The 24,224-nt window shown below is 37.2% G+C and overlaps 1 protein-coding gene across 1 annotated transcript in view; it reads left to right on the forward strand.

Moving 5' to 3' along the window:
• The window catches only part of LOC149181715 (uncharacterized), a 51,198-nt gene that overhangs the window by 15,208 nt on the left and 11,766 nt on the right, over positions 1 to 24,224 (forward strand). Inside the window, exon 3 of the mRNA XM_089414299.1 lies at positions 17,651 to 17,952. Within this exon, the coding sequence (XP_089270425.1) occupies positions 17,651 to 17,952 (302 nt within the window). The remainder of the gene's footprint in view (positions 1 to 17,650; positions 17,953 to 24,224) is intronic.

Raw genomic sequence — 24,224 nt, forward strand, 5'->3', positions numbered from 1 at the left:
TGGCGCGACGGAAAAGAGCATACGCATGAGAGAAATCCTTCCTTTCTGTTTCTGATTTGCCCAGATCGAACAGAGTCACGGGGCAAAGAGAATACACAAAAATGAAAGGTATAGATCCGGTAGTAAAAAACTGAGAGCTAAATAAACCGAAATAAACAGAGAGATGAATAACTAGAACTACAAATAAAGACTTTATACCTCCAGATCTTAAAAAGGACGTAGCTAGGGCTACCAGAAACCTTTTCGCCTAAAACAAAAGGGGTTACTCATTGGAACAAATGCTTCTAACACAATAAAGCAGTCCTCTCGACCCGAAAGCATTCAAAAGTAGTAGATCTAGGAAACAGTAGTCAAATGCAGTTGTATTGGCTTCGAATTTGGATCACCAATGGATGCGGCCCTCAAATAGCTCTGATACGATGTAGGAATTTATAGGGTAAGTTCCTTGGATATAACACCAAAGGACACTGCTCACAAATAGATGACAGAGCAATACACCAGTATTCTTGATGTGGTTAAAATGCCTGAGCCAACGTGACCACTTCAGGCAATTTATTAATAAAATAAAGAAAATTTACATAAGATTCTCCCATGAACGGTCACCCTACAAATGACCCTCCATGCTCTTTAAATAGAGATCATGGACCAATCGGGTGTTAAGCCACAGATCAAGTGTCGGTAATACCGAGGAGAGAATGAATTGTTGGATCACTTAATGTCAAGAACATATCATGACCATTGGATTGTAAGTTACAAAAGTACATAGTAAAGAAACACACTTTACCTAACTCTACACTAGACCAAGTTATACTTAACTATTTCCTATGTGTCGGAATATCCTAACACTCTGCTACTCCAACAACGAACAATCCAAAAGCTAATGGTTCATACCTTCCTCAAACAATCAAAGCTCCCATCTTGGAAATCCCATCAGAAAAAATAGGGGCAGAAATTGAATATATGAGAGAGAATGCGGTAATATACAAGTTTATAATTCTCTGGCCCTGAAAAAAACCTTACTCGGTTGAATTTTGAAGAATTGGACACTTAAAGCAGATCTCGACCTCAAGTTATGATCCAAGGGTTTCTTCACATCCATATTCAACACTATAGAGGATAGAGATCACATATTTTGGGGAGGACTATATTTCATGAATTTGGTTGGCTTATTCATGGAGCGATGGGTTTAGAGATTCAACCCTGATAAATAATACTTTTCAACGGCCCCAATCTAGATCCGTATTTATTTTTTCCCTCAAGAGTTTTGGGATACTAAAATATTAGAAAGCATTGGAAATGCCATAGGGCATTTGTTATGATCTTAGATACCACAAAGAAAGGTCGATACACTTCCATGAAAATGCAGCAGGCCATAACACGTACATGATCCTCCAGTAGCTGGAGGAAAACAAGACAACTACTGAAGGAGAAAAGTCCAAAATGGAAGAGATTGGGAAAACAAGTCAGCAACCACCCCAACTAACAAAAGATGTGCATGCACAACTGACTGAAAATAATTACGAGGAGGATCTAAAGTTGGAGGATAACACCCAATATTTTTCTAATGTTGACTATTTTGAGGCAATGGACCTGCAAAACATGGATCTGCAATCAATTGTAGAAGAATGGAGAAACAAATACCCAACAACCATTCCTGAGGAGCAAGTTCAAATGACCACCAAAGAATTCATCTGAAATCAAGATCTAATTCTTCTTCAAGCTCACGAACCAGGTAATAACGATAACCACAACTCTTATTTTTCCTATCTATAGGACCTAGGGGATTACTTGGTGAACACTAGTAGAGTGTCACCAATGGATGCAATGTTTCAACCCTCCTCTCAACATCATTAATGAAAGTCATCTTTTGGAACATTAGGGGTCTTAATGGAAAATCCAAGCAAGGACTCATAAAAAAAATCCACCAAGAAAACACTGACATCACGATGATTCAGGAAATGAAATGTTTTTCTGAGTCTTTGAATAACATTTTAAAGAATGTCTCGAGAAACTGTGACTATCTAGCCTAGGATGCCCAAGGAGCATCAGGAGGTATTGTTATCACATGGAACCTTTCCTTAATCACTCTTTAGGATTCCTTTTCTCTACCCAGAATCCTAACTACTAAATTTTAGCCCATTGGTTCAGCGAATTCGAGTTTAATAACCAATGTTTATGGCCCTACTATTACCATTGAAGAAAAAGTATTCCTTCAAAACCTCCAAAGAGCCTCAAAGCTTATAGGGGAAAACTTCTGGACTATAGGCGAGGATTTTAACATGATAAAAAATCTCAATGAAAAGAAAGGTGGGATTCATAGACACAATGAAGAAATCCCCCTCTTTGTGGAATTTATCAATAATTCTAAAGTTATAGATTCAAGCACACACAATGGCTTATACATCTGGAATAATAAGTGAGGAGGCACATATCAAATAGATTTAAGACTCGTTGATTCCTCATAGTACATAGGATCATTTTCACATAGAACTTTCTATGGGCTAGACTGGTAGTCCCAGGAATAGGCTCTTCAAGTTTGAGGCTTTTTGGTTACGACATCTTGATTTTCTCTCTAATGTGGAAAAATGGTGGAAAAAATTAATCATTTTCATGGAACCCTTATGTATCACTTCTAGTAGAAGTTAAGAGATATCAAAATGAAAATCAAGAATAGAAATATTGAATATTTTGGTGACATCCACAAAGAAAAACTAAAGCTAGAACAAGAGATGGCCACCATCCAATAAGCAATAATATCAAATGGAAGATTTGAGGAATTGGAAGATCAAGAGTCAGTTACTCTCCTCTAGTTGGAGGAAAGATTGAAGCAAAAGGAAATTCTCTGGAGAAAAGAATCCCAAGTACAATGGCTTAAGAAGGGAGAAAAAAACACTAAATTATTCCACAAATCCATGATAAACCACAAGAAAAGTAATAGAATATCAAGCATAAAATCACCCAATCACCAAAAAGTGGAAATCCATGATAGAATAGACTAGGAACTTATGAATCATTTCCAAGCCACACTCACGAAAATGGTTCTAAACAAAAGGCCTACTATCAGGAAAATAATAAAGCATATTACCAAACTTGTAATAAGGGAACATAATGATCTCCTTTTGAAGGAAATCACCATGCAAGAAGTGGAAGAAGCTATTATGAAAATGCCTAAATGCAAGTCCCCGGGTCCCAATGACTATACCATTGATTTCTACCCATCTTACTCGAAAATTATCGGGTAGGGTGTTTAGCATGTAGTAGAATACTTTTGACGTTCCTCCTCTATCTTAGCAGCCCTTGATGCTACCTTTATATCTCTTATTCCTAAAAAATCTCATGTTGATTCTCATTTAGATTTGAAGGCTATTTCCCTATGTAATGTTATCTATAAAATCATCTCCAAAGTTATCACAAAATTACTAAAACCCATTATCCCCTAACTTATCTTCCCTAAGAGAACTAGTTATGTGGAAGGATAACAAATTATGGAGTGTATAATACTATCCCATGAAAACATTCACTTGCTTAATTCCAATAAGTCTGCATGTATTCTCATCAAACTTGATATGTCAAAAGAATTTGACAAATTGAGATGGAAATTTATTATTCACATGCTCGTTGCTTTTGGGTTTTTCTTGCCTTCATTTCCAAACTTTCTTCTCCATCCTAGTTAAAGGGTCTCACTCTCCCAATTTTGTCCCCTCAAGGGGTATTAGGTAGGGAGACCCCATTTCCCCTTACATATTTCTCCTCATGGCTAAAGGACTGGGTAAATCTATCAACTCAACCCTATAGCTTGGCCAATGAAAAGGTATTCCTCTTGGTTCCTATTATCACATTAACTATGTTCTTACAAGTTTTCAGAAAATGATGACAATTTCAGTGTCAACATTTTATTTGTAATAAACAGGGAAACCACCGATAGCGGGGCTATCAACACTTTAATGTTTTGATAATATTTTTTGAAGAAATTAGCTGACAACGAGTTATCAATGTTTCTTCTGTAAAAATGACCAGTTAAAAACTTTGTTTTTCCTGTACAATACAACAATTTTGGGCACGTCTTCCAGACAAATGAGAATGAATTTTACGAAACCGAAAGAATTTTTGTCCACAATAGACCTATTTAGAAAAACCTCTCTCAGTTTTCTAAAAGGTGTTGTGGTTTGAACTATTTGAAAGGATATTTGAAAGGTTGTTTTTTGAGGATTTTGCAATCCTATTTTAGTAATTGTTTTCAAAATCATGTCCCGAACAAATGAGAATGAATATTTCAAAACCGAAAGAGCTTTTTGTCCATAACAAACCCATTTAGAAAACCTCTCTCAATTTTTTAACAGATATCACGGTTTTGGATTTTAGAAGGGATCACTAGACCCTATTTTTCAGGAGTTCGTGAGAAAAAAGCTCATGGACAGTTGTTGACTTGGATGCCACCTCACCAAATTCAACTTGTTGATCCTTATCTCCAGCCATGAATCCAACAACAACATGATATTTAGATGCAGATAGGATTAGGGAGTTTTCTATATGCATGTATTTGATAAAGTATGTTATTATTTTTAGATTTTGTAATTAAATTTTGCTAGAAACTTGTTTTAGTTTGCAGTCTTTCCTATAAAGACAAACATAGATTTGGATATCAGTTTTGGCTACAAGGTGTTTGCTTCGATGACTCCATTTTCAAGAATCCAGAGTTAGAAGCTTCCATGGCTACTCAATTGTCAGAAGGATTCATAACTCAGATGGTTCAATGGTTATTTTACTAGGCCAATGAAGAATTCAGACGCTGCTACTATTGTTTCAAGGTATGCAAGTTTAGATTTTACAGTTATTCTTGGTTTTCCTAATCATCTACCCAAAGATGAATATTTTCTGAGAAATGGACCAAAATTTAGTGGTGATTATTTGAGCCTGAATTTGAAACATATTGCAAATTTTCGTGCCTTTACTGATCTTCTTAAAGTCAAGTGTGAAGATGTATACATGAGATTATTTTATGATTCATTCCAAGGGAAGTGCAAAAATTGGATTGAATGTTTGTCTGCGAAGTCCATAACATCCATAACAAGATTTTGGGTTATCTTTTTGGAAACATGGATGGAGAAAGAAAAATTTATAGTAGATCATGTTTCCATCCAAGGTTTTAGAGAATGGAATGATGGGTATACTGATGGTGAAGTGGATACAAAATTTTCTGCATTTTTGTCCTCTTATTTAAAGTCATGCAAATGTAGCTCATAAGAAAAGATTCATTTCTTAGAAGAGTATTCCAAGGAAATTCATATAGAGCTTGTAATATTAGAGGATCAAATTTTTTTTTTTCCATATCAAGATCATTCTTTTGGAATTTATTTTCAACAACAATGAAAAGACACATTGCTTCCTTCTGTCATTAAGAGTGGAAAATTTTCTGTTTTGGATTATGAATTTGAAATAGAAAACAGATCTGAGAAATTCAACCATGATTATCCAGTCATTCAATACCTTGAGGGTCATCAGATAGATCATCATTTTTATGATCCCGTAGTTGACTACATGGAGGGTTTTTTTAGTTTGAGTTTTCATCCATTTTTTCACTGTGGATACAAATTACATCATGAGTTTCCTTCACCACTATACTGTCCAATTTTTATTTTGTTGAAGCACGGTAAAGAGCCACGGTATTTGAGCAGCTACTGGATTGGTTGCATTGGCATTTTTGTGTTATTTGATTGAGCAGTTATTTCAGCTGGTTAGAATAGGAACAATGTACACAAATAAGCTCACAAGATGGAGCGTCCTTTCACTTTGGCATTTCAAATTTTAGTTTTCAGCAATTGGTGTTCAGGTTGAAACCAGAGTTCAAGTGTGGATTTGATTGTAATAAAAAGATTTCATCTTTCACATTGCAGTATAGTTTTTCAGTTTGCATTTTCAGTATGGACTTCAGTGTGGTACAATTTACAAGTTGCAGGGTTACTGGTTGGGATCCACCTAATGGATCAGGCTTCTAGTCTATGGGGTTCTTGCTGCCATCCATGATCGACAACATCCCCGTGGAGCCAACTGTTATCACATTAACTATGCTTTTAAAAGTTTTCAGAGAATGCTGACAGTTTTAGTGTCAGCATTTATTTGTAATAAACAAGGAAACCACCGATAGCAGGGATACCAACACTATAATGTTCCAATAATATTTTCTGAAGAAATTCGCTGACAACGAGATTATCAACGTTTTTTTGTAAAAATGACCAATTAAAAACTCTTTTTTCCTATACAACATAACTATAATTTTGGGCTAAGTGTCAAGAGATTAACTGTGTTTATAGTAGAGCAGAGGGCCGAGACTAGAGCTTGTCGAGCAGTAGAGAAATCAGTGGAAAGTGGAACTACAAAACAAAAGGGAAGGAGTTGGTGCAACAATAAATCAGGTTTATATATCTGAGCATTTGTATTGGCCTTTGTTTTCAGTCTGAAAATTGTATGAAAAGCATAAGAGTGGTTAGAGAAGGTAGTGGCTTGCATTCATAAGAGGTTGGTGCCTCTTGGCAAGTGGTGGCTTGCTATCTTAAGGGGGTTGGGGCCTCTTGTGAGTAGGTGCTTACAAAAAACTTGATGTAATTAAGTAGGTGCTTAATTTACATCATAATAACAAACAAATTGGTGGTTTTCTCCCTTTGGGTTTCCACATAAAAATTATCTGTGTTAATATGTGTATGTTTCTTAAATTGATGGACTGTGTGCTTATGTGAGTGTTTTAATTTGTTGTATATATATACATATTGTTGTATGAATTCTCTCACAAGTAACTGACAAAAGTAAAAGGAAATATAAGAATTGACCTTAAATTTTAAGAACCTCACTATTACTGATTCAACCCCCTCCCCTCGACCCGTCGTTCCCTCCTGTCAGTAATTCCTTATTTCAACATTAATATCATAATAACAAAAATTTAATTAAGTTAATATGTTTAAATTAATATAATATAAATCTAACTAATTAAATAGTTTTATGTTATTTAATTTACTATATTTATTTCAAAATAAGTAAATACATATATTTTTAAAATAATATATCATATTATGACCCATAGGGTGTAGAATAGACTGTGGTGGGGTGTACTGTTAAGGCACTTTGTGATGTGAAGGTCATTGGTTCAGAAATCCATGGGAAAAAATCTAGCCATGTTAAGGGTTGGTGTGGCTCGTGATGAGTGCGATCCCAGGGTGATTTTGACAACTGGTGCACTGTTAAGGCACTCTGTGATGTGAAAGTCATTGGTTCAGAAATCCATGAGAAAAAATCCATCCATGTTAAGGGTTGGTGTGGCTCGTGATGAGTGCGATCCCGGGGTGATTTTGACAACTTAGACCCCCTGTGTCACGCCCTCAAGCCGGCGGTAGTCTTCCAACCGCTCTTAGCGAGGTGCGGCACCACCGAACACTTTCTTTTCACCAATACTTATGTTCGTGGACTACGCCTAATTCACTTTCTCCTACTTAGTTTGTGTTTTGCAACCAAGTATTATTATGTTTATCCTTTATACCGATGAACGCCCATACTCATTCATTATCAACAACAATTATAGCAAGAACACAATTTCACAGTATAAAGGGAGGGGCAACTCCCTGAACAATGAGTCTGCCCGAAATATATGTATTATTCAATCTTCAATATTACAAGCTTTTACAAGTATACTTGGAAATCCAAGTTTCATACTTAGCCAATTTTACAATCAAGGCAAACCTCTGTTCACCTTCGTGCACACCTTGCACGATGGGCGGGCGCTCACCCGAGCCACCAAGACACCCACGCCAAGACTTGGCACAAACGGGCACTTGCACGATCGTCGTGCACGCCTCAACCGACCCACGGGCACACCTTGCCCAACGCCTTCGCCCAACTCCAAGTGCGAGCTACCTCCGTGCACTAACCAAGTCTTAAGCGCACGAGCTATGCGCTCTTCTCCTTGCCTTTCTGCGCACTAGATCTGCGCACTTCTTGTGCGAAGTTGTTGTGTTGAGTTCATTGTTCGAATGCCTCCCAAACGCATCCTTTTTATACACTTCATAACATGTGGGTGGGGCTGCCCAGCCGACCACGCAACCAACGTTTGCACACCCCTTGGCCATCGTTTAATTCCCATCTTTTAAGTCGGCCCGCCCTCCATATGAGTCAACCCTCAAGCGCATCACTAAACGCTCCAACCGGGTATAACTCCTCATCGCAATTCATTTGGCACGCAGGTTTCGTCGCAAGTCCTTCATCACATTTCTGTCGTGTGCTCCAACTCGCCTGTCCACCCGCGCGTGCCCGTCGTGTGCCTCAGCTCGCCGTTCACCCACGCCCACGCCCGTCGTGTGCTCCAGCTCGCCGTTCACCCGCGCACCCGTCGTGTGCTCCAGCTCGCCGTTCACCCGCGCGCCCGTCGCACAACCGCCCGTGCGCTCCGGCTCGTCGCATACCCGCGCTCGCGCCCGGTCCGCCCGACGCCCAAACACGTCGCACACCCGAGGACCTTACATCCTCCTCCACCTGAAATTGTTGTCGTCCTCGACAACATATCATCCTAGTAGCCATCCACCAAGATCATCAATATCCATGATGTCAACTCCTCCACATACTGCAAACATCCCTGCAACATATGTAGAACTCCATCTCCACCATGTCTCGCCTCAGCAACCAACTGTCACCAAGCTCATCATGTGTCCTCCCTCCATGTAGTCTTTCATCAGATGCTCCACCATGCCAACACATTTGTATCATGTGTCACCATGTCGACCCAACAGCAACATCCCTCTGCCATGTGTTGACTCGTCTCGACTAATGCCAACATACCTCTGCACATTGGTACCCCCCATGACTCGAACTAGTCGGGTGATCAGTCCAACCATACGTCCAAATCACAAGAATGCACATCCTTATGTCACCATAAGTCTCCCCCTGACTTCTGCTACATCTCAGACTCATCAAGAATCTGCTCTCAATCCATGTTCAGGTCCATGGAAACTCCATCCCATCTGCAACATGTCCAAGCCATGGTCTTGTTGCACAAGAGTGTACAACCTCTCCACTAGCTCATATATCTCCATGTCACAATAGCATTTGCACAACATCCTTTGCTTCGGCATTCCCCATAGAATGTCTATGAATGACACCTCTACGCATGCTTTGGCATAATGTCCTTGCACAACTGTCATGCTTCATGTCTCCAACCTGATGTCCATGACTCTAGTTGTCCATGATGTCCAACCCATGTAGACTTCATCCCAACATCTGGCCATCTGCATCCAAGTCTGCAATCTGTCATAAAGAAGCCTCCTTCAAGGCCCCTTGTAAAGTTGGTGTGGTTCCTCCCTACCAAGGCCTCCACACCAACCCTTTTCCAAGGTTGTCTATAGAGAAAGGAGGGCCAGGAAGTTTCCTCCCTGACTCTCATCCACCCATGTGTCAGATTGATGTTGTGTCCTCAAGTATCTATGCACAGCCTCAATCTCCTCACATGTACATCCAAGCTCACCTAGCTTGTCCTTTGTCAACTGAAAGTCATATATGCCCATAGCATACCTGCAAAAGTCCACTATGCCAGCAGGATCTCTACGTCCATAATCCTCATCAACCACTGCTTCTGAAGTAGTACTTAGACTCCCTTCATTTACAACTCCATTGTGAAGATCATCAGTAGAAGATGCTCCTATCAAGTGTCTCCATGTTCATGAGATTTCCTTCTCACTTCCTTCATCCTTCTTCCCAGCTCTTGCAACGAAGTCAATCAACTTCCTTTCCTTCGTTGTTTGAGTCACACTCCCAAGTCCTCTTTGCTCCACATCCTCATGCTTCACATTCGGATCTTTGGGATACAAAGTCATAGAAGTCATCCTTGGTCTATACCCCAAGCAACTCCTTCTATTCATCGGAACCATCATGGTTCTTCCTTCAGCTGTGATCAAGAGAATGTCCCGGTCCACCATTGGTATGGCTTGTGCAAGCCTCATGAAATCTTTCCCCAGCACCATAGAATGATCATCCATGTCCACGATCCTCAAGTCCAACTTTCCAAACCACGATCCCACTCTCACCTGAGTGTTCTCCATCACACCATCAACAGCTTTCATGGTAGAGTTGACTGCTTTGAAAGCACTCCATTCCCTCTCCATCTTTGCTTTCTTCCCAAAAGACTTTGTTGCTTTCCTGCTTAAGAAGCTATGAGTAGCTCTCGTATCCACCAAAGCTGCAAATCTCTTGCCCTTCACGGTCACCTGCACAAAACTCAGCTTCAAGGATTCACCTCCTTCTGTCGGCTTTATCTTGTGTCTCACATCAGCAACCTTCTTCAAGAATTCGGCCTCAGAAGTGTCAATTGGCTCGTGCCCCAACTTGACATTCCTCCTAAGGTACTTCACCTCCTTGCTTGGCTCTTCTAAGCAATTTGATCCTGGTCTAGCTTGACTTCCTTCAAGCTTGTCCTCCATCGCATCCTGCTCAAGTGCACCAACCAAGTGTCCACTGACTACCTTCATAGAACTAAACTTCCGAATATCCTCTGGATTGTCTCGGTAGTGAGTTCCCAGCCTGTCAATGTAGTCGAGCTCTTCCTGCTCAATCACAATGATCTTCTTACCAAGAAGCTTCTTCTTTATCTCCTCCTCAACTTGCTTGATTTCGGTTTCCACCCTGGCATTTTCCTTCCTCAATCGGGCTCTTTCATCAAAGAGCTCTTGAAGGCCAAGGCCACTCTGTCGGATCTCCTCATCAAGTTCCTTGAGTTCAACATCTGTCGTACTTCCGCATTGGCTCTTGAGTTCTTCAAGTTCCCTTCTTAGTTCCGAACAGCTTTCCCGAATCTTCATGTTCTCAGCCTTCATCGAAACCCAGTTAGAACTCCATCGACCCATTTGTTCCAACACTTTGTACCGGAAGACTTCAACTGCATTATGGCTAGACTCACCTATCATAGGTTCATCCACCATCTCTGCCTTTTCAGTCTTCTCCATATTCACCAAGTTCCTTGCAAAACATGAACCAGCTCTTGTTCCACTTGTATGTGAAACAACTTCCTTCACCTGCAAGTACCTGTCATGAGCAACCCTGCTCAATCACCAACTTTCAAGCTTCTTCAACCCTGAATCAGCTTCAATATCTGTACTTCGTCACAAGCAACCTTGCTTTGATACCAACTCATGATAGTGTAGTGGGATCAACACTTCTTCATCAACCCGGATATCAGCTCTGATACCAACTGTCACGCCCCCAAGCCGGCAGTAGTCTTTCAACCGCTCTTAGCGAGGTGCAGCACCACCGAACACTTTCTTTTCACCAATACTTATGTTCGTGGACTACGCCTAATTCACTTTCTCCTACTTAGTTTGTGTTTTGCAACCAAGTATTATTATGTTTATCCTTTATACCAATGAACACCCATACTCATTCATTATCAACAACAATTATAACAAGAACACAATTGCACAGTATAAAGGGAGGGGCAACTCCCTGAACAATGAGTCTGCCCGAAATATATGTATTATTCAATCTTCAATATTACAAACTTTTACAAGTATACTTGGAAATCCAAGTTTCATACTTAGCCAATTTTACAATCAAGGAAAACCTCTGTTCACCTTCGTGCACACCTTGCACGATGGACGAGCGCTCACCCGAGCCACCAAGACACCCACGCCAAGACTTCGCACAAATGAGCACTTGCACGATCGTCATGCACGCCTCAACCGACCCACGGGCACACCTTGCCCAACGCCTTCACCCAACTCCAAGTGCGAGCTACCTTCGTGCACTAACCAAGTCTTAAGCTTACGAGCTATGCACTCTTTTCCTTGTCTTTCTGCGCACTTCTTGTGTGAAGTTGTTGTGTTGAGTTCGTTGTTCGAATGCCTCCCAAACGCATCCTTTTTATACACTTCGTAACATGTGGGTGGGGCTGCCCAGCCGACCACCCAACCAACATTTACACACCCCTTGGCCATCGTTTAATGCCCATCTTTTAAGTCGGACCACCCTCCATATGAGTCGGCCCTCAAGTGCATCACTAAACGCTCCAACCGGGTATAACTCCTCATCGCAATTCATTTGGCACGCAGGTTTCGTCGCAAGTCCTTCGTCGCATTTCTGTCGTGTGCTCCAACTCGCCTGTCCACCCGCGCGCGCCCATCGTGTGCCTCATCTCGTCGTTCACCCGCGCCTGCGCCCGTCGTGTGCGCCAGCTTGCCGTTCACCTTCGCGCCCATCGCACAACCGCCCGTGCGCTCCGGCTCGTCGCACACCCGCGCCCGCGCCCGGCCCCCAAACGCGTCACACACTCAAGGACCTTACACCCTGGGTCATAGTTTCTCAAGGAAAAGATTAAATGTGCAATACTCGCACAACTTATCAATAAAAAATATATCATAGTATGATATCATTTTTAAATAATAAATTATATTTTTTCTTCCATAGGTGCTCTACAACCCGTTATAGGGGATATGTGTAGGCGTAGTGTAAGAATATTCTCTCTCTCTCTCTCTCTCTCTCTCTCTCTCTCTCTCTCTATATATATATATATATATATATAATGTGAAATGAAAAATAATTTCACCTAACAATGAACTATCTCGCTCATTTTAATTTATAAAAGAAAAATTAACAAACAAAAATGAGTGAATTGGATAAATATTAAGTAAAAAACCATGGGCAAAAACTAATAGATTAAATAAATATAAAGTACAAAACCAAACCATGGGCGACACTTTTCTCAAAAACTATTTAACATAATAAAATCCAGTGACTAAAAATGAAGTTTAATAGGTTATATGGACGCAAGTTGTATGGAGTAGTCTAACTTATATACAAAATAATCTTTTTCATCAGAATCTGTGGTACAATTTCAAGCAAATTCTTGATTTTTTATTGTTTAAAACACATTTTTGAATGCATAAATGGATTCAACACCCTAAAAACCCCACGGGACACTTAAATTATATAGATTAAACAACTTAAACTCAAGTTTTTAAAAATATCTGCGAGATTTTTGTTAAAATTAATGAGAGAACATGCCCTAAAAATGACCATTTCATATATAAGTTAGATAATACCTATATATAATATTTAACTTAATAGAAATTAAAAATCTATGGTAGAGATTTTGAGTGCCCAAGGGCTTTTCAAGGTGTTGAATCCATTTATGCATTCAAAAAAATATTTTAAACAACAAAAAATCACAGTCTTGCTTGAAATTGTCACCAAATTCCCGTGAAAAAGGTTCCATTAAAATATTTGATATAAAATATAACTATATATATTAACGATTTAATAAATGCAAATGTGTGTGTGTGTGTGTGTATATATATATATATATATATATATATATATATATATATATAGATGAGAGACTAATTAAGCACTTCAACTAGATATATATATATATATATATATATATCTAGTTGAAGTGCTTAATTAGTCTCTCATATATATATATATATATATATATATATGAGAGACTAATTAAGCACTTCAACTAGATATATATATATATATATATATATATATATATATATATATATATATATATATGAAAATGTCGATCTCAATTTTTAAGTGAAATTTAAAATTATAAATATGTAAATTAATAGATTAAATTGAAGCATTTTGTTTTGGTCAATTTTATTCTAAATATATTACAAATTTTTAAAAATCTTATTTTTAAGTTCTTTAATTTGCAAAGATAAAGTGCCTCAAGGGGTTTTAAGGTGCATAATCAATTTGTGCACTCAAAAGTGTGGTTTAACTAACAAGAAATAACAATCTTTCTAGAAATTGTATTTCCATACCAAAAAGTCATTTAATCTATTAGTTAGACTTCACAAATCAAGTTTAAAAATATAAATTATTTTTTATTAATTTACAAGTTTAAATTTCAACAATTAATATTAATAATTTAAAATAATAATAAATAAATATATATTATACTTTTTTTTTCAAAATTTTCAACATAAATTATTATTAATATATTATAATTTATAAAATTATTATTTAGCAAAAAAAACACTAGTACTTAATACTTAAGAATTTACCAAGGGTTCACAGAGATCAAATCTGCTGACTCACATACAAACCTCTTTTAAAGTGAAAAGAAATTTGATCTCTGCTTAGTTGGTAGATCGAAGTTAAGATGGATCTATGCTGGTTAATATAAAATCAAGATAATTACATGATTAGATCCACTAACGAGAAATATATATGAAATAAAAAATGGTAATTATATATGTTGTCATCATATCCCTTTTCCAACAAAAATTAGTGAAGGTTGAATCTTGATTAAAAAATAGGTTTAGAAATTTTTATTTATGTTTTAAATATGGATGCATTTTTTGTTATTTTTAAATAAGGAATAACATGGTCTTTTTTTTTCTCCGTTTTTCAAATACATTTTTTCTCAACTTAAAAAATTGAATTATTGAATTTTTTTAGGTAGAGATGAATCTAACCATATATCTACATCTATTAAAGAAAATTGAGTATATTCAATTAACATAAAATAAGTGAAAATATTTTGAAATTATATATATATATATATATATATATATATATATATATAGATATAAACAAATTTGGACATTAGTTATTGGACCTCTCTCTTAGCCCAAAGGCAATAGAGAGATTGCTAGTACTAAGCAATCCCTCACTATAGACTCACTCTATTCCAAAAGGCATTGTCTACCAAAGCCACAAATTCACCTGGATTGCAGATTTTTTGCCCAAATCCGGTAATTGTTTTTTCAAAAAATCAGAATGATGGAGTGTTTGATTCATTTTTTCGATGGTGGAAATGGATTCAACACCATCAAGAACCCCTAAGCACCAAAAATCCTGAAGTTTGACAACTGTAAGCCAAAATTTCAAAAAATTCTGCTAGATTTTGTCATAATCTTGCCGAAATTTCTATTATTTCAGGGCTATTTTGTGGGTTATTTAGACTACGCAATTCCGAAGCATCAACATATCAACTTACGATACTTGAACTTGGATAGGGAGGATAATAAATATTCGATGCAACCACCTAAACTAAACTCAATTGACTATATATATATATATATATATAATTTGGTTACATGTTGTTTAGAAGGAAAAAAATGCAATATACTGTAAATAATCCTATGTAATTTTGTTGGACACCTAATCCGCTAAGGGTTAAGGTGTGGAAGTTGAACAATCAAAGGGAGTCCAAGAGACCTTGGAAGATGAATCGAAGAGTCACAAGAGTGTATTATAAATGTATATCTCTATTAATAGAAATTTAATTCATGTTTTATCTTTCACATTCCGTCTTCGCCATGGTTGTGTTTAACATGGTATCAGAGCAAGACAAATTTTGGCCCTGATCCATTTGATCCACTTGTCTTGTGACCAATTCTGCCCTCATTCCTGCCTCCTTGGGATCTGCATCTGGGCACTCTGTCATTTTGAATATGCTCTCTGAAATGATAATTCCTCTCCAGAACTTGTCTGCCATTTCTATGTTTGGCCTGTCAGCTATAGAAATACTGTTACTCTACTCCACCTGGGCGCTTGTCTGGTAAATCATTTATTTTCTCTGCATGCCATTCTACACAACGTTTCTTTTCCATTCACTCAGCCCATAAGACTACGTCTGCGTTACCTATCAAAACAACGCAATTTTTGGAATCCCTGACATACTTTTCTTTGTTCTGTTGTAATGAGCATCGAACCCTAGGAGCTCTAGCACCAATTTTTCTGAGAGTTGTCCCTGCTATTAAATCTTCCACACACACAATCATAGATTCTCTATCACGTCTCCTCCATATTTTACCTATTCATGCGCTGGTTAACCATTCATACACATACAATTGGTTCATATGTATACAATTCCGTCTCCATTCAAGTATGCGTTGAATAGATTGTGCTTTGAGTATTTAATCTTGCGATGGATGTATCAACCCTATTCTTGCCATTTCTCTACTTGGCACCGTTTCCTCTGCTCTTCAATAACTTGTGGCCAAGAAGAAGAAGAATGGAATACTATATGCTTGCTCCATTTGTGACCATTTCACCCACCTGTGCCTCAATCTTGTTGTTGTTACACTAATACAAAACACTTGAAGGAGTCTATGTGCATTGTTCTGCATGTGTTGGATCATACTGTAAGCTACATTCTTTGCCCCTTGGGATTCGGCAGCGTCTAACGAGCCATATATCAAGTATTAAATGCATCGGGAGATGCACGCGACATAACTCGTTAATAAGCAAAATGCAAAACTCGTCATTAAATAAAAAAGGCATTTTGCGTGTTAACAAGCTATGTCGAATGCATCTCGGATACATTTAATACTTGATATATGGCTGGTTAGGCGCTGCCTTGGGATTCTCGCTGGTTCTTATGCATTGGAATGTATGTACGATGGTTGAATATGTGCAAGTCGTGACTATCATTTCAATGGTGCATGGGCTCTTGCAAGAGGATATATATCATATATACAATGCGTTGAAGAATTTCCTGTAAACTGGTGATGAATCTATGCGTTCAAGGCTCCTCTTCGTGGCATGTATATATTATATTTGGTGTCAAAGGTCGTGAACTGTGGCATATTGCTGTGCGTAATCCTAACAAATCCTCTGCATTGTTTAACTTATTTTCTCTATAAGTCGTGCGTATGAATGAATATGATTTCCCATTAAAGGTTACTAATCCATAGGAAAGACATTCAATTAAGCTCGTGCGAGTTGCTTCTGTGGCGACAGAGAATTTGTCATTAGATAATGGTGTTGAATCCGAAGACAAGCAATTAGAATTTGCCACAAAACCAGTGAACCTACAGTGACCTGAGTATAAGCACCTACGTTGGTTATATTTGTGTTGGCACCTGTGTTCAATATCTATTGGCACCTACGTTGGTTATATTTGCGTTGGCACTTGTGTTCAATATCTATTGGCACCTGCATTCAATATCTGTTGGTTATATTTATTATTCATATTTATTAATATAAGTTGTATTGGCACTTGCGTTGAATCAATGATTTGGTCAAATGAATGTATTGTGTGCGTTGGACAGAATCCCATTAAAGATATGGTGACATCGTAGTGGAACCTTCTCTTGCTGGAAGTTGAAGAATCCTTGTGACCACGGACCTGCATGTCTGAGTAATTGTCATTTTCAGCAATGATTCTCGTGATTCTCACTAGAGACCTGTCTGCCTACTAGTTGATAGACAATGCAGTTTTAAGGGTGAGCATGAAGTTGTGAATGTTAGTATGGTTGAAAATGTGGGTATGCCACTTGGTGGATTATGGGTTTTTATTCTCTGCATACATGAATATGTTGGATAACATGTAGCTTGGATATAGCCATTGTGGAAAAAGTGGTTAGAATATCAATTCCTCTTATTTTCAAAGCTTGGAGGAAGACATAAAATGTGTTGAAGAATGGTACTATTGGTAACATTGTTGTCTTCTCTTTGAATTTGAGAGGAGTCTTCAACCAATAATGGGATTATCCTTCTCTTCAATGGATTTCCCTCTTATCATTGGGAACAATTAATTTTGAAACTCCTTGCTTTTACTAATACATTTTTTGGTCTTTTTTGACTTCAGTTGTTTGAATAATGGTGAAAATTCAAGGTTTATTAGAGTTACTAAACACTCTAATCCTCTCTTCTGCAGACAACACAATTAAAATCAGCAAAGATACTTTGTTTGATATTAGAACTTGTCTGCAAAATGCATATGAGAATATTGAGTTTTTGCAGCTTGAGACAACGATACAACAATGTAAGCATCATTCTAAACTATTTTCTGTTCAGAACAATCCATTGCTCCAGATTGAGACAGACTCCAATCAGAAGCAAGAATACAAAGTTGAGGTTGATTCACATTCAGTGCCTAGTGCAAGAGCAGATTTGCATGCAAAAGAAGAAATTCAACTTGCACTTCCCAAGACGATTCTTAGACCTTGGGAAGAGCTTGTCAGCAAAAAGAAAATAACATGTATTGGATATGATAAGGAGGCGTCCTTTCATACTATAGACTACTCAAATCCAATAAAATTTAAAAGTGTAGGGTTTTTTCATGGTAGTTCATCTTCACTTGTTTCAGATTATGGTCCTCTTCCACAACAACCACAGATTATCAGATGCCAACATTGTGATAGAGTTGGCCATGTGAAGGTTCACTGTTTTGATCTTCACCAGTGCAAGCATTGTGGTCAACGTACTCATTCTTCACACAGATGCTTCAAAAACAGACATCCTACAAGAACAAATATTCACCTTGGATGGATAACTTCTTGGCAGTGGGATTCAACAACCAAGAAGATATTTCGGTCATATGTCAGACTTTCTTCTAGAGTATTGAAAGGTCTTGCAGTTGAATTCTCTTCATCTTCTCACCTTGTATTTGACAAGGGGGAAGTAATGGTCATCTACAAGTTTCAAATATAAATCAAGCGAGCCTTAGCCACAACTTAAACATGTTGTCTAAGCCTTGTTGCCTAAGCCTATAGCCAGAGACAACCATACCCAGATTCAGAGTTGTAGATAGAGACACAGAAGCTCCTAAGCATGCCTTTGGTTGGTGGTCTTCCTTAAACCACCACAGGTTGCAGACCTCCCTTTCCAGGTTGAAGGTCTCCCTCTCCAAAGCATTAAGGAGCACTTCCTCTAGCAGAAGACTTCAACTTCTTGCCAAATTTGGAAGAGTTCCGGGAATCACACTAAGCATTCCTTTGGTTGGTGGCCTTCCTTAAACCATCATAGGTTGTAGACCTCCCTTTTTCCAGGTTGAAGGTCTCCCTCTTCAAAGCATTAGGGACACTTCCTCTAGCAGAAGATTTCTACTTCTTGCCAGATTTGGAAGAGTTTTGAGAACTGCACTAAGTGTTCCAGTGTTGGTGGTCATTCTTAAACCACCGTCGGTTGAGACCTCGAGTTCTCCCACCTTATGCCATCATCTCAGAGAACAAATTCAGCCTATTTTTGTCATGCATTATTGTATTTTGTATTATAGCTCTCTTCTTGGACTCGTATATACCCCTATGGATTAAGGGGGGAATGTTGGACACCTAATCTGCTAAGGGTTAAGGTGTGGAAGTTGAACAATCAAAGGGAGTCCAAGAGACCTTGGAATATGAATCGAAGAGTCACAAGAGTGTATTATAAAATATAATTCATGTTTTATTTTTCACATCCCATCTTTGCCATGGTTGTGTTTAACAAATTTAATTATTTTGTGTCTATTTTGGAATAGGTATACATATAATTTAATTATCAATAATTATTATGTTGATGGTAGGGATTTAAACTATGCATAATATTTTAGAATATATGTAGTAGTAGTCATGAATCAAAGGTTTAAACTTATCTCAAAAGTAGTTATGCCCTTTCTGCTCTTTTAATTAAATTAATTAATAAAAAAATGTCGAACGTGCATTATGGTTTTTTGGAATGGTATTGGCCAATGGTATTATACCAAGGCTTATTTGCAAATTAATGGTTTTTTGCAATGATATTGGCTTAGTCTAGAAGGCATACATACTCTACCCCCATTTGGTTTTGAACCTATGAACTCTTAGGAGGAAACACATGCTCTTAACCATTAGGCCCACTCAAGCTGTATGCCCGTGCTCAACTTGGAGTTGATACGTATCCCTATTCATATAAAAATAAAATATTCTCTAAATATAAAAGAAATGCCTGCTATAATAAAAAAGAAAAAAAATGTAATGCATGTTTAATTAGTTGTTCATATGACCTAATATAATAAAATATCCAATGTGGGTTATGAACACACTATTTTAATATGAATTAATATTGACGTATACTTCAAAATATATTAATAAAAAAAACATTTTAATGTGTGCTGATAGAATGACTCAATGCATATGTTATGTAAAATATTTTATATATTGTTTTAAAAATTTATGTATATATCATATAAAGCTATTGAAAAAAATAAGTTCTATTGGTTAAAACATTTGAAGTGGTCTCATTATAGTTTAATCCTTTTTTAGGTATACCATTTTTTGTAGAAATCAGAAAGAATTTTTGGACTTATAAGTTTAAGTAATGTAATCTCTATAGCATTCAAAAATACAATTTAAACAATGAAAAATTACACATAGTTTTTGCACTCTAAAATAAGTTTGCATTTGAAGAAAATTGATCTCTCTCGGCTCATGTTAGATCCATGCTTAAGATGGATCAATGCTGGTAAATATAATATAATTGACTACCATTTACAAGAAACATTTACATTCGACAGAGAAAACGTATACATCCCTTTCCCATTAGATAATTAACGAATTTTGGCTAGACCAAAATAGATTCATCTTAAGTATGGATCTAACATGAGCCGAGAGGGATCAAATTTCTTCATGTGCAAACTTTCTTAGAGTGCAAAATATAATGTGTTATTTTTCATTGTTTAAATTGTATTTTTGAATGCTAAATAGAATATATATAGGACCAAATAAAAATTTTAACTATAAAAACTAAAATTTGTTTCTTTCTATATATAGATATATATGAAATTGATATCAATATAAATTAGTTAACATAAATCTTCAAATAGTTTATTTAAATCTCTTGTTAAAATATTTTTGAAAAGTATAAGATTTAAACATCTAATTCAAACATTTTTTTAGCCGACATTATTTTTCTATTTAGAACATAATTTTTAATTTTTGTTTTTATTTTAAAGGGGCACAGACAAACTTACACATCCCCTCATACTTGGTTGTAGAATGACTCTCTCAGCTGAAAAATTTGTCACTTTAATAATGAGATTTTGTAAGTTTTAATTAAATTAAAAAAATTATAGATAGTTTGTGAGATATTTAATAATATGGATTAAGAACAAGTTTAGAACATGGAAAAATTTCAAATATTTTAATTCGTTTTGGATTATTAGATTATTTATCGAATATTATGCAGGGTGCAAAGACTTTTTTCCCATAAAAAATGCTTTCTTTCATTTCTTTCCTTGTTCATTCAAATAAGTGAAATGTCTGCTCCAACAATCAAATAAAAGTAATTTCTATTACAATTTCCAACATCAAAACTTGTCATTTTAAAACTTCCGCCAATAACCCACCAATTAAGGTGAAGGGTTCTTTTTAATTAAATAAAAAGAATTTGAAAGACAAAAGGTATTTGATATTTTTTATATGGTGACATGGAGTCTAAACATGAATCAATTTTGCAGCGGGGAGAGTAAGGAGCCATTCCTTCATGGAGCCTCTCATTTCTCTTCTCTAAAAATCGTTGAATAGAAAATTTTGGAGTTGTTGGAAGTGCCACTGCAACAACAATATTTTGGAGTTGTTGGAAGTGCCACTGCAACAAAAATTGCAAACAGTTGTCAAATTTACATTTTCCATTAATTGGAAAACATTCGTAATTAGAATGGTTTTTACTATTTAGTTATAGTTCCTCTTATCACCTTTTATCGTAAGAGTAATTTGGTTTCTGCTACCACTCGCTACAAGTGACGAGGAGGGAGCAATGGGAGTTGAAGGTGTAGAGGGCATCAACGCAGAAGATGAGGGAGTCCCATTTATTCTGCTAGCCATTGCCATTATGGCCTTTGCCTGCACCGCCACCGCAACACAAAAAAATCTCAATGCAAATTACCAAAAAAATCTCTGCAAATTTGATATTGCAAGGACTCCAATGAAATATAATAAAATCCACAAGCTAAGCAAAAATCCTTCTTGTGCAAGACTGCTACACTACCTTATCTGTCGGTACATTGTAAATGTTCACTTTCCCTGCATAGAAAATTGTGAGAAGCGAGGAAGGGGACTGTACATTTATCTCATCCGAATCTGCATAATAAAACTACGTTCAACATAAATTCTACCACTGAGGGGAATGAAATTTATTTATTTATTGTTTGTTTGATGTAATTTAAAAATAAAAGAGGGAAAAATTGATGGGCGCGGAGGAGCACAAACAACAGAAGACTTCACAAATTCAGAGACATGCAGAAGATCACAAACGAGAATGGAAAACTGAAAAAAAACTGAAAACACAAAATTTTCATTACTAGAGGGCCTTGCATTGCTCAGGTAGAGGAGATATTACAAATTTATAGATGGAAAAAGCTTTATAATTCTACAATTCTATCATGTGGAATAGATGACTGCATAGTGGAGTTACTGGGACGACATAGTAGGTTGGCATCAGTGGCATGGGTGGCAGACGATTGAGGACGATGAGGTCGACACCATTTTATTTTATTTCATATATATATTGTTAACACCCAGGTTGTTCCCTATGACTCCCAAGGGAATACGGCCGGGGTAACCACTAACCAATCTTTGGATCACAGTTTCTAGCCAAACTGTGATCAGAGAGGGCTCTCTCTTTATGATTTGTCTCTGTTATGATGGTGTTTTAGGCTAGCTATTGTGCTCAGGTTTTGGTTTATGTTTTTGGTTGAAGGATCTCTTTCAGGTCTTATGATATAGTGTTTAGATAGTGAAATACCATTGGGCAATGGAGTCTGGAGTAATGAAGTGATTTGGTATGCTGGTTTGATGGTGCTCGTACTGCAGGGCCTATTGTGTATTTTAAACAGACAAAATTAGATCAGGTGGTGATGTATGTCAACCAACAGAAAGCAATTAAGGATTTTCTATTAAGTTGGTGGGGTGAAGGTGAGCACACTGCACAGGAGCAAAACTTGAATTCCTGTGACAAAGGCCACTGTGAAAGATGTATTCTGAAAGTGCAGCAATTAAGAATTACACTTATCTAGATTACAGCTGAAGAAAACATTCATAAACAACACAGATTGAACTCAGGGTACTCAGCGAATAAATCCTGAAAGCTATTCTTTTTCCTTGTTGTTTAGTATTGAAATCAGATAACGTATATGGATTTTAACAAAACAACTGATTAACAGAGAGAGATACAGATACTTATTGTATGGTGAAATTACACAGGAATCCAGCAGTTATCAACAGACACCAGAACGCATCCAACACCTCAGAAATCCGAGAAATTCCACTGCTTTCTTTATTAACTTCTGAAAGGATTACAGCATAAGAACTTCTTCAGGAGAAATCAACAACAACCCTCATCTCTAGTGCGAGGGCTCTATAAATACAAAACATCTTTACAAAATATCAAGGCGTTGAGTCATCTGAGAAATAACTCTTTCACCAACTTTGTCATTACAGCGGAGTAAAAGTTAATGCTTCCTTTAATACAACATAAATGCTCTTGCATTTGTCAGAAGATATTTTAGCTTTGGGAATCCAACGAGTCGGTTGGAGTGATCCGCATCAATGCTGAAGAAGGCGTTGTGGAGCTGTTCCGCTGTCTTTTCTCGGCTTGGACACCTGTAGCTTTTCCTTTTGCTGTGCTGGCTATGGGCTTTGCTGAGTTGGCTCAGCTTTCGTCTTAAATGCCTGCTGACCGAAATAAACTGTCCTGTGCATGACAATTCAGTTTTTCTGTAACCGAAATTTAGTGGATGGCCTGCTGTTCATAAAATCATTTGAATTGCCTTGACCCACCAGTCCTGTGGAGGCAATTGATGCCTGAGAATGGCCTCCATTGTTTCCTCTGCCTCTGTGTATTTGAAGAAATTGGGAGCTGTATCAAACAAGTGTGTGATTTCATTCATTATAAAAAATAGATTTTCTATTTTACTGTAGAAAACCTGTCCTGTAATTGGCCCTGTATCTTCTAAAGTGCTGACCTTCTCATTGATCTGAGTTGAAGCAAAAGCATTCACTCTTTTGGCATATTGTTCATGGGTGAATAGCTTCCCTCCGCTGTTCAGTAAGCTAGGGAGTCCTCTGTTCTGCAATACCTGAAATCTCTCCATGAACCTGTTTACCTCAGTGTGCATATCCTGAGTTCTTCTGTCCAGTGTTTGCACCAAATTTCTCAAAGTAAGCACCCTCTTGATTATTTGAATAGTCTCAGTTCTGTTTGTGATTCCAATGGTAGCTAACTGAGAGCTTGTCCTATTATTGAGTACATTGATCATTCTGGTGGCCACTTCAGGCATATTGCTCAATGCAGCTCTTGCTCTATGGACCTCCTTTTGTGCTTTTGGGATGAGCTCTAATTGCTCATGGATTGTCTCAATGTATTGCCATTGATCTGTAATAGATTGGCCAATATTGGCCCATATCATTGCTCTGACTTCAGATACAATCTTATCCAATCTGAGCTCTTTTTCCAGCTCTTTGATCCTGTCATTAAGGGCCTTGATCTCCCTGCCC

The sequence above is a fragment of the Pinus tabuliformis genome, chromosome 3_2, assembly GCF_031772625.1.
Source record: "Pinus tabuliformis cultivar Carrire ecotype Pingquan chromosome 3_2, CPIR1, whole genome shotgun sequence".
NCBI lineage: Eukaryota > Viridiplantae > Streptophyta > Pinopsida > Pinales > Pinaceae > Pinus > Pinus tabuliformis.